General features: G+C 43.0%; 1 protein-coding gene across 10 annotated transcripts in view; it reads left to right on the top strand.

The window, feature by feature from the left end:
* Positions 1-12,377, top strand: part of ncam1b (neural cell adhesion molecule 1b) — a 364,821-nt gene that overhangs the window by 321,113 nt on the left and 31,331 nt on the right. For all 10 annotated transcript variants that reach the window (XM_061878066.1, XM_061878064.1, XM_061878065.1 and 7 more), the window contains one exon: positions 4,716-4,840. In XM_061878066.1, coding sequence (XP_061734050.1) covers positions 4,716-4,840 — 125 coding nt within the window. The remainder of the gene's footprint in view (positions 1-4,715; positions 4,841-12,377) is intronic.

Here is a 12,377-nt window from a genome sequence, read left to right as displayed (position 1 = left end):
CAAAACCCCCCTCTCACGCACACGCTCAATACACTGTGTGTAGCAGTGGAGGCACCGCCTGTGTCCGCCTCACTTCTAGACTGCTGCGTTATTTTGATCAGGAAACACAGAATTTTCGCGATTTTGACAATGAAAAATTATTCAAATATACAGGAACCACAACAAAATCACGTAGAATGCATAGACCACGAGAGAAATAGTCAAACCTATTTTATTACTCTGTTTTTTGAACGACTCATAGTTAAGGCTTTTACCTCTCCTGGTGGCAAGGGGAGGCATTGCCTCACTTGCCTTCCCTGACAGCAAATCACTGATATTACGTATAATTGACCACTAAATGGTAATTTTTCTTCTTGTTTAAGTCGGGGTCCACGTCATGGTACAAATATATACTATCAGCATAATGCAGGCATCACACAAGTTAGTCATCATAGTATATACATTGAATTATTTACATTATTTACAATCCGGGGGGTGGGATGAGGAGCTTTGGTTGATATCAGTACTTCAGTCATCAACAATTATATCATCTGAGAAATGGACATTGAAATAGTGTAGGTCTTACTTAGTAGGATATGTACAGAGAGCAGAGAACATAGTGAGCTCAGAAAACATAAGAACAAGTAAATACATTAGAAATACATTTGATTGATTACAATCCGGGAAGGGTGTTAGTCTAGGGTTCTAGCTGCCTGGAGGTGTTCTTTTAGTGTGGTTTTGAAGGAGGATAGAGATGCACTTTATTTTACACCTGTTGGGTGTATGTTACATATTGATGTGGCATAGAAAGAGAATGAGTTAACACCTTTGTTAGATCGGAATCTGGGTTTAACGTGGTTTGTGGAGCTCCCCCTGGTGTTGTGGTTATGGCGGTCATTTACATTAAGGAAGTAGTTTGACATGTACTTCGGTATCAGGGAGGTGTAGCGGATTTTATAGACTAGGCTCAGTGCAAGTTGTTTTACTCTGTCCTCCACCCTGAGCCAGCCCACTTTGGAGAAGTGGGTTGGAGTGAGGTGTGATCTGGGGTGGAGGTCTAAAAGTAACCTGACCAGCTTGTCCTGGGATGTTTGGAGTCTAGATTTGAGGGTTTTGGAGGTGCATGCGTAATCGAAAAAGGGCTGAACGAGAGTTCCCGCTAGAATCTTCCATCCATCCATCCATCCATCCATGTTCTACCGCATGTCCCCTTTGTGGTCGCTGGAGCCTATCTCAGCTGCGTTCAGGCGGCGTACACCCTGGACAAGTCACCAGCTCATTGCAGGGCCAACACAGATAGACAACATTCACACTCACATTCACACACTAGGGACCATTTAACCAATCAACCTATCCCCAGGTAAAAAGATCATTAAAAAAAATAAATTAAAAAAAACAACTAGAATAGCCTAATAGCTAGAACTAGTATGTATCTATCTATTAAAAGGTTTTTTGGTTTTTGTTTTGTTTTGTTTTTTTAAAGGAAAGGTTTTTAAGCCTTTTTTAAAAGCATCCACAGTATGTGGTGCCCTCAGGTGGTCAGGGAGAGCGTTCCACAGACTGGCAGCGGCCGAGCAGGAAGCCCGGTCTCCCATAGTTCGTAGCTTTATCCTCGGAGGTTGGAGGAAGAGCACGGAAAAAAAGCATTTCTTTATGTGACGAATATGTCCCGCCTGTAAGATTATGTTTTGGTTTTTGCCATGTTTTGGTCAGGTTATGTTTAGTTCTTTAGACATTTAGTTCTGTCTTGGCACTTCCTGTTTTTTTTTCGTCTCCATGCCAACGCATTAGTTTTCACCTGCCATGTCACGTCCCTGTTCTCAGCCTCACACCTGTTTTCACTACTGATCATAGCTACTATTTAAGTCACTCTTTTTCTTGTCTTCGTCCTGGGATCTTCACACACACACACACACACACACACACACACACACACACACACACACACACACCCTACCATGCTGTTGCTACCTTCATGCCCTCGAATACCTCGCTATCCATGCCTCTTGTTTCGATCCAAGTAAGTTTTTATATTTATGCCTCAGTGCTAGTTTTGTTTTGTTTATGCCACAGCAAGTGTCTTTTGTTTCGTTTGTATATATCAGGGGTCGGGAACCTTTTTGGCCGAGAGAGCCATACAAGCCAAATATTTAAAAAAGTATTTCCGGGAGGGCCATATAATATTTTATTCAAGACTGAATACAACTAAATCCGTGCATTTTTAAGAAAGACCAACATTTTTAGTGTATAATAGGTCTCTTATTCGTTTTAATAACGTTGTTATTCTGAAGCTAACCAACAATAAATAAAATACTTCTTACCATTAATGCGCCCGGAAAAGGGTGGAATGCCATCTCCGGGTTGGGGAGGAGACCCTGCCCCAAGTGGAGGAGTTCAAGTACCTAGGAGTCTTGTTCACGAGTGGGGGAAGAGTGGTTCGTGAGATCGACAGGCGGATCGGTGCGGCGTCTTCAGTAATGCGGACGTTGTACCGATCTGTTGTGGTGAAGAAGGAGCTGAGCCGGAAGGCAAAGCTCTCAATTTACCGGTCGATCTCCGTTCCCATCCTCACCTATGGTCATGAGCGTTGGGTCATGACCGAAAGGACAAGATCACGGCCGAAATGAGTTTCCTCCGCAGTGTGGCGGGGCTCTCCGTTAGAGATAGGGTGAGAAGCTCTGCCATCCGGGAGGAACTCAAAGTAAAGCCGCTGCTCCTCCACATGGAGAGGAGCCAGATGAGGTGGTTCGGGCTTCTGGTCAGGATTCTACCTGAACACCTCCCTAGGGAGGTGTTTAGGGCACGTCCAACCGGTAGGAGGCCACGGGGAAGACCCAGGACACGTTGGGAAGACTATGTCTCTCGGCTGGCCTGGGAACACCTCGGGATCCCCCGGGAAGAGCTAGAGCATGGGTGTCAAACTCTGGCCCGCGGGCCAAATTTGGCCCGCCATGTAATTTATTTTGGCCCTTGAGACAATATTAAATTAACATGAGAGCTGGCCCGGGGGTATTATACAGCGGCGGTGCATTCTAATACTTGCCAACCCTCACGATTTTCCCAGGGGACTCCCGAATTTCAGTGCCCCCCCCCCCCCCGAAAATCTACCGGGGCAACCATTCTCCCGAATTTCTCCCGATTTCCACTCGGACAACAATATCGGCGGCGTGCCTTAAAGTTACTACTTTTAGCGTCCTCTACAACCTGTTGTCATGTCCGCTTTTCCGCCATACAATCAGCGTGCCGGCGCAGTCACGTAATATATGCGGATTCTACACACACACACACAAGTGAATGCAAGGCATACTTGGTCAACAGTCATACAGGTCACATTGAGGGTGGCCTTATAAACAACGTTAACACTGTTACAAATATGCACCACACTGTGAACCCACACCAAACAAGAATGACAAACACATTTCGGGAGAACATCTGCACAGAACAAATACCCAGAACCCCTTTCAGCACTAACTCTTCCGGGACACTACAATATACACCCCTGCTACCAACAAACCTAGATTTTGCATGTCACTGTATGTTCAATTTTCAATGCAAAACTTGTTTGGGTCCCTATTAAAAGGTTAAGTTGTTCAACTTTGGCCCGCGGCTTTGTTCAGTTTAAATTTTTGGCCCACTCTGTATTTGAGTTTGACACCCCTGAGCTAGAGGAAATGGCTGGGGAGAGGGAAGTCTGGGTTTCCCTGCTTAGGCTGTTGCCCCCGCGACCCGACCTCGGATAAGCGGAATAATAATAATAATAATGGATTAGATTTATATCGCGCTTTTCTATTGTTAGATACTCAAAGCGCTCACAGTGAAGTGGGAACCCATCATTCATTCACACCTGGTGGTGGTAAGCTACATCAGTAGCCACAGCTGCCCTGGGCTAGATTGACGGAAGCGTGGCTGCCAGTTTGCGCCTTCGGCCCCTCCGACCACCACCAATCATTCATTCATCATTCATTCACCAGTGTGAGTGGCACCGGGGGCAAGGGTGAAGTGTCCTGCCCAAGGACACAACGGCAGCGATTTGGATGTCAATAGGTGGGAAGCGAACCTGCAACCCTCAGGTCTCTGGCACGGCCGCTCTACCCACTACGCCATGCCGCCCCCATAGAAGATGGATGGATGGATATAAATAAAAGATGTACTCACACTCACGCCTTGCCCGTGCTAATAATCCTCTGCGTCGGAGAAACAGCCTTAATCCAAATCCATGCTTGACAGAATAAATCTTGAATAGGAGCATATTTGAGCATTTACAATAAGTCAGCTCGTCTCGTGCACGAATCGGAACAGTCTAACCACAACGTACCGCATCCTGTCTTGTCCATTGCCTTCTGACCTTGATTATGCGATCCCAATTTGGTAAAGCATTTTTTTTGTCATCCAGTGCTAAACATTTCAGTCGATAAGAGGGGGGAAGGGAACCCTCTTCACTCTCGAGGCGTGGCATAGAAGTATATCAGTCAGTAATTTGGAATATCCGTTTGAGTGCCACTTCAAGACAGATTAGAGAGGAGCAGGCGCTTGTGTGTCATTTGGTAATGAGTGTGACTCCACCATCTGGGGGCAAGCTACTGAGGAACGGCCGGTGACCTGGAAGGACGACGACAAGGATAGATGCTGCTTTTCGAGTCTGTTTCTTCTAAAGCTGGACCGCTTCTCTCACTAAATAACCCATTAAAAAAAACAACGCAATGTGAATAACATCAACATTTCCTGCCTGCCTGCAGGGATTCCCAATCCTCCCAAGCTGGAAGCGGCCCTTCAGCCCATCGGTAATTCCTTGAAAGTCAGCTGGACCAAGCAGGACGACGGTGGATTGCCCATCCACCATTACCTCATCCGCTACAAACCAGTGAGTAGTACGAGCCATTTATCACTCTTCTCCCATTTCAGAAACGACATATTCACTGTAGAAATACAACTGGTATATACTTTAAAGTAGTCAACGTACAGCTTGTATAGAAGTATACATTTACTACTCAAAGATTATTGTATAAATGTCTTGTAACTAGGGCTGGGCGATATATCGAATATACTCAAATATACTCGATATATCGCGGGTTTGTCTCTGTATGCTTATATTGGAGTATACTTTCTCACGCAGTTGCTTTTGGCTGCGGGCATTACACTACAGTTCTTTCTTGTCTCTCCTTCTCATAGACAGCAAGCGCACCTTCTTACCAGAGGTGGGTAGTAACGCGCTACATTTACTCCGTTACATCTACTTGAGTAACTTTTGGGATAAATTGTACTTCTAAGAGTAGTTTTTATGCAACATACTTTTACTTGAGTATATTTATGGAGAAGAAACGCTACTTTTACTCCGCTCCATTTATCTACATTCAGCTCGCTAATCGCTACTTTTTTTTAAATCGATCTATTAATGTTTGTTTTGGTTTTTCGAAGTAGGATTTACGCATGCCTGCGTTTCACCAATCACATGCAGTCACTGGTGACGTTGGACCAATCAAACAGAGCCAGGCGGTCACGTGACCGTCACACGTCGAATCCGACTTAAAAAAGTTGAACAACTTATTAGTGGTCAATTGTACGGAATATGTACTGTACTGTGCAATCTACTAATAAAAGTTTCAATCAATCAATAAAAAGTGTAAAGGAAAAAAGACACTTTTTATTTTCAACCGTACTTCCCGTCAAAAGCCTAAAGGCTGATCGCACAGTTCCTGTCTTCACAATAAAACGTGCCTGCGCTAACAAAATAAGAGTCTCCGAAAGCCAGCGCAAACAAGCTAAGAAGCTACGGAGTTTGCCGCCAATGTATTTCTTGTAAAGTGTATAAAAACGAATCTGGAAGCTGGACAAATAAGATGCCAAAAACCAACGACTTTCATGTGGTATTAGACAGGAAGGAGGAACTTTTTTTCTCCTCCATTAGAAAACGTGGACGTTATTAGCAATACTGTCTGATTCCAATCAATGCAAGTCATCACAATCAGGTAATACAGCAACTTATATTCTTGTCTTCATGAAAGATAGGAATCTATATGTTAAACATGCATGTATATTCATTAAAACACCTTTAACATTTCAACAATAACGGCAAAATAAAAAACTATAAATTATATACTATATATATATATATGATATATGTGTGTATGTATATATGAGGTAGATCACCTCGACTTGGTCATTTATTAAGTAATTGATTAACGAACAATTTATTGGGGTGTTACCATTTAGTGGTCAATTGTACGGAATATGTACTGTACTGTGCAATCTAAATAAATAAATAAATGGGTTGTACTTGTATAGCGCTTTTCTACCTTCAAGGTACTCAAAGCGCTTTGACACTACTTCCACATTTACCCATTCACACACTGATGGAGGGAGCTGCCATGCCAGGCGCCAAACAGCACCCATTAGGATCAAGGGTGAAGTGTCTTGCTCAGGACACAACGGACGTGACGAGGTTGGTACTAGGTGGGATTTGAACCAGGGACCCTCGGGTTGCGCACGGCCACTCTCCCACTGCGCCACGCCGTCCCCTTGTCTACTAATACAAGTTTCAATCAATCATTCAATCAATCAATCAATCAATGCCTACTGAGCCTATGGTGCTGTTAAGTTATTGTGGCTCAATTTGCCTTAATTTTTTTATTTTAATGTATTATTATTTAATATATATTATTGTTTTAGTTGCTTAAGAGATATTCCTGGCTATGAATTTGCTCATTGCTATATTTATGTTTTTGTGCATTATTTGTTGCCGTAATTATTAAACGAACAGGTTACTCATCAGTTACTCAGTACTTGAGTAGTTTTTTCACAACATACTTTTTACTTAAGTAAATATTTGGATGACTACTCCTTACTTTTACTTGAGTAATAAATCTCTAAAGTAACAGTACTCTTACTTGAGTACAATTTCTGGCTACTCTACCCACCTCTGCTTCTTACATACGTCACATGCAACGTCGTACGCCCTCACGGAGCAGAGAGGTAGCATCATGGGTGACGTTAGCTGTGATGCTAGCGGAGCCGGGCGAGTGGTAATACGAGAGAAAGAAGGTGTGAATCTGGTAACAAATGAAGGAAGAGTTAATTCCCAAGAAAAACAGCACGGGGTTACATCGTCTGGCGGTGGTTCGGCTTCAAGCGGGAAGATGTCGAACAGACAACCGTAATACAGGACTGTCTCAGAAAACTAGAATATTGTGATAAAGTCTTTTATTTTCTGTGATGCGACTAAAAACATGAAACTGTCATACATTCTGGATTCATTACACATCAACTGAATTATTGCAAGCCTTTTATTGTTTTAATATTGCTGATTATGGCATAGAGCTTAAGAAAACTCAAAAATCCTATCTCCAAAAATGTGAATATTTCCTCAGACCAAGTAAAAAAAAAAGATTTATAACAGCAAAACAAAATCAAACATTTGAAAATGTCAATTAATGCACTCAGTACTTGGTTAGGAATCCTTTGGCACGGATTACTGCATCAATACGGCGTGGCATGGAGGCAATCGGCCTGTGGCATTGCTGAGGTGTTATCGATGCTCAGGATGCTTCAATAGCGGCCTTTGGCTCATTTGTATTATTGGGCCTGGTGTCTTTCATCTTTTTCTTCACAATAACCCACACATTCTCTATGATGTTCAGGTCAGGGGAGTTGGCAGGCCAATGGAAGACAGTAATGCCATGGTCAGTACACCAGTTACTGGTGGTTTTGGCACTGTGAGCAGGTGCCAGATCATGCTGGAAAATCAAATCATCATCTCCATAGAGCTTTACAACAGATGGAAGCATGTACACAGCTGCATTGACTCTGGACTTGATGAAACACAGTGGACCAAAACCAGCAGCTGACATGGCTCCCCAAATTATTGCTGACTGAGGGAACTTTCGTTGTCTAGAGTTCAGGAGTGGCTTGACCATGGGAATACGGCTATTAAGCTGTATCTGTTGAAAAGCTCTATGGAGATGATGATTACATTTTCCAGCATGATCTGGCACCTGTCCACAGTGCCAAAACCAGCAGTAACTGGTATACTGACCATGGCATTACTGTCCTCCATTGGCCTGCCAACACACCTGACCTGAACCTCATAGCGAATGTGTGGCGTATTTTGAAGAAGAAGCTGAATGACACAGACCCAATAATGCAAATGAGCTAAAGGCCGCTATTGAAGCATCCTGGGCATCCATAAGACCTCAGCAACGCCACAGGCCGATTGCCTCCATGCCACGCTGTATTGATGCAGTAATCCGTGCAAATGGATTCCTAAAAAAGTACTGAGTGCATTAATTGACATTTTCAAATGTTTGATTTTGTTTTGCTGTTATAAATCTTTTTTTAACTTGGTCTGAGGAAATATTCAAATTTTTTGAGGTAGGATTTTTTAGTTTTCTTAAGCTGTATGCCATTATAAGCAATATTAGAATAATAAAAGGCTTGCAATATTTCAGTTGATGTGTAATGAATCCAGAATGTATGACATTTTCATGTTTTTAGTTGTTTTACAGAAAATAAAGGACTTTATCACAATATTCTAATTTTCAGAGACAGTCCTGTATGTCAAGTGTGGGGCAAAAGCTTTGCTGCAAAACGTAGCATTAATGCTTGTATGTAGCATCATTTGAAAAGTCATCTGCTAGAGAATGAAGAGTGCTTGAAACTCCGCATGTCAACATCTCCATTTGGTGCCACGCCCACAAATTGCAGAGGCAACTCTTTCCACATCAACACCGTATGAAAAAAATAGTGAACAACATAAGGAGATAACGTCCGCAGGAACCTACCACATAGTGATTTGATTTCCTATTATGCAGCTCATTTTTATTTGACACTTATTAAAATATCTTGTGTGACATCATGCACAAAAGTGCACTTTATTTGTTTCAAACTATTGTAGTGGAATTCTGTACAAAAAGTTCACTTTAATTTAGTGTTGTTTTGATATGTCATCTTAGTGACATCATGCACAAAAGTGCACTCATAGCTTGTTTTAAAATGTCTCTGACAATTTTGCACTTTCTGTTTTGGAAATGACATGAATGTTTGTGCCACTGCTTAATTAAATAAAATTTAGGTCAAATGACTTAGTATGAAAGTTTAAAAGTAGCATATATTAATGCAGTATGAAGAAGAATGTTTTAATGTAGACACATAGAATCATCATACTGCTGTGATTATATGCATCAAGTGTTCATTCAAGGCTAAGGCAAAATATCCAGATATATATGGTGTATCGTGATATGGAGTAAAAATATCGAGATGTTAATAAAAGCCCGTATCGCTCAGCCCTACTTGTAACATTTGCCGCTTTTCCACTAATGCAGGGATAGGCAACCCAAAACGTTGAAAGAGCCATTTTGGAGCTAAATACCTAACATGTAGTGTTCATCGTGTGAGGCAATGCAAATTAAACAATAAAAAAAAACAAATAACGGTTTGAATCGGTCCAGGTTATCGGGGACTGTTATTACTGACGGACAGGTGTCGCGGTGTGACTGCAGCCAGGCACGTAGGAAAACCCTCGTCTCCATGGCAACGTCTCTGTTTCACTCATTTGCCGCTTTTCCACTAATGCAGGGGTAGGCAACCCAGAATGTTGAAAGAGCCATTTTGGAGCTAAATAACTAACATGTAGTCTTCATCGTGTGAGGCAATGCAAATTAAACAATAAAAAAAAACAAATAACGGTTTGAATCGGTCCAGGTTATCGGGGACTGTTATTACTGGAGGACAGGTGTCGCGGTGTGACCGCAGCCAGGCACGTAAGAAACCCCTCGTCTCCATGGCAACGTCTCTGTTTCACTCATTTGCCGCTTTTCCACTAATGCGGGGGTAGGCAACCCAGAACGTTGAAAGAGCCATTTTGGAGCTAAATAACTAACATGTAGTGTTCATCGTGTGAGGCAATGCAAATTAAACAATAAAAAAAAACAAATAACGGTTTGAATCGGTCCAGGTTATCGGGGACTGTTATTACTGACGGACAGGTGTCGCGGTGTGACTGCAGCCAGGCACGTAAGAAAACCCTCGTCTCCATGGCAACGTCTCTGTTTCACTCATTTGCCGCTTTTCCACTAATGCAGGGGTAGGCAACCCAGAACGTTGAAAGAGCCATTTTGGAGCTAAATACCTAACATGTAGTGTTCATCGTGTGAGGCAATGCAAATTAAACAATAAAAAAACAAATAACGGTTTGACGCGGTCCAGGTTATCGGGGACTGTTATTACTGACGGGCAGGTGTCGCGGTATGACTGCAGCCAGGCACGTAAGAAAACCCTCGTCTCCATGGCAACATCTCTGTTTCACTCATTTGCCGCTTTTCCACTAATGCAGGGGTAGGCAACCCAGAACGTTGAAAGAGCCATTTTGGAGCTAAATACCTAACATGTAGTGTTCATCGCGTGACGCAATGCAAATTAAACAATAAAAAAAACAAATAATGGTTTGACTCGGTCCAGGTTATCGGGGACTGTTATTACTGACGGACAGGTGTCGCGGTGTGACGTAAGAAAACCCTCGTCTCCATGGCAACGTCTCTGTTTCACTCATTTGCCGCTTTTCCACTAATGCGGGGGTAGGCAACCCAGAACGTTGAAAGAGCCATTTTGGAGCTAAATAACTAACATGTAGTGATCATTGTGTGAGGCAATGCAAATTAAACAGTAAAAAAAAACAAATAACGGTTTGAATCGGTCCAGGTTATCGGGGACTGTTATTACTGACGGACAGGTGTCGCGGTGTGACCGCAGCCAGGCACGTAAGAAAACCCTCGTCTCCATGGCAACGTCTCTGTTTCACTCATTTGCCGCTTTTCCACTAATGCAGGGGTAGGCAACCCAGAATGTTGAAAGAGCCATTTTGGAGCTAAATAACTAACATGTAGTGTTCATCGTGTGAGGCAATGCAAATTAAACAATAAAAAAAACCAAATAACGGTTTGAATCGGTCCAGGTTATCGGGGACTGTTATTACTGACGGACAGGTGTCGCGGTGTGACCGCAGCCAGGCACGTAAGAAACCCCTCGTCTCCATGGCAACGTCTCTGTTTCACTCATTTGCCGCTTTTCCACTAATGCGGGGGTAGGCAACCCAGAACGTTGAAAGAGCCATTTTGGAGCTAAATAACTAACATGTAGTGTTCATCGTGTGAGGCAATGCAAATTAAACAATAAAAAAAAACAAATAACGGTTTTAATCGGTCCAGGTTATCGGGGACTGTTATTACTGACGGACAGGTGTCGCGGTGTGACTGCAGCCAGGCACGTAAGAAAACCCTCGTCTCCATGGCAACGTCTCTGTTTCACTCATTTGCTGCTTTTCCACTAATGCAGGGGTAGGCAACCCAGAACGTTGAAAGAGCCATTTTGGAGCTAAATACCTAACATGTAGTGTTCATCGTGTGAGGCAATGCAAATTAAACAATAAAAAAACAAATAACGGTTTGACGCGGTCCAGGTTATCGGGGACTGTTATTACTGACGGGCAGGTGTCGTGGTATGACTGCAGCCAGGCACGTAAGAAAACCCTCGTCTCCATGGCAACATCTCTGTTTCACTCATTTGCCGCTTTTCCACTAATGCAGGGGTAGGCAACCCAGAACGTTGAAAGAGCCATTTTGGAGCTAAATACCTAACATGTAGTGTTCATCGCGTGACGCAATGCAAATTAAACAATAAAAAAAACAAATAATGGTTTGACTCGGTCCAGGTTATCGGGGACTGTTATTACTGACGGACAGGTGTCGCGGTGTGACGTAAGAAAACCCTCGTCTCCATGGCAACGTCTCTGTTTCACTCATTTGCCGCTTTTCCACTAATGCGGGGGTAGGCAACCCAGAACGTTGAAAGAGCCATTTTGGAGCTAAATAACTAACATGTAGTGATCATTGTGTGAGGCAATGCAAATTAAACAGTAAAAAAAAACAAATAACGGTTTGAATCGGTCCAGGTTATCGGGGACTGTTATTACTGACGGACAGGTGTCGCGGTGTGACTGCAGCCAGGCACGTAAGAAAACCCTCGTCTCCATGGCAACGTCTCTGTTTCACTCATTTGCCGCTTTTCCACTAATGCGGGGGTAGGCAACCCAGAACGTTGAAAGAGCCATTTTGGAGCTAAATACCTAACATGTAGTGTTCATTGTGTGAGGCAATGCAAATTAAACAATAAAAAAAACAAATAACGGTTTGAATCGGTCCAGGTTATCGGGGACTGTTATTACTGACGGACAGGTGTCGCGTTGTGACTGCAGCCAGGCACGTAAGAAAACCCTCGTCTCCATGGCGACGTCTCTGTTTCACTCATTTGCCACTTTTCCACTAATGCAGGGGTAGGCAACCCAGAACGTTGAAAGAGCCATTTTGGAGCTAAATAATAACTAACATGTAGTGTTCATCGTGTGAGGCAAT

The sequence above is a fragment of the Nerophis ophidion genome, linkage group LG18 (genome assembly GCF_033978795.1).
Source record: "Nerophis ophidion isolate RoL-2023_Sa linkage group LG18, RoL_Noph_v1.0, whole genome shotgun sequence".
In the NCBI taxonomy this organism is placed as follows: domain Eukaryota; kingdom Metazoa; phylum Chordata; class Actinopteri; order Syngnathiformes; family Syngnathidae; genus Nerophis; species Nerophis ophidion.
This window is presented reverse-complemented; position numbering and strand designations above follow the sequence as displayed.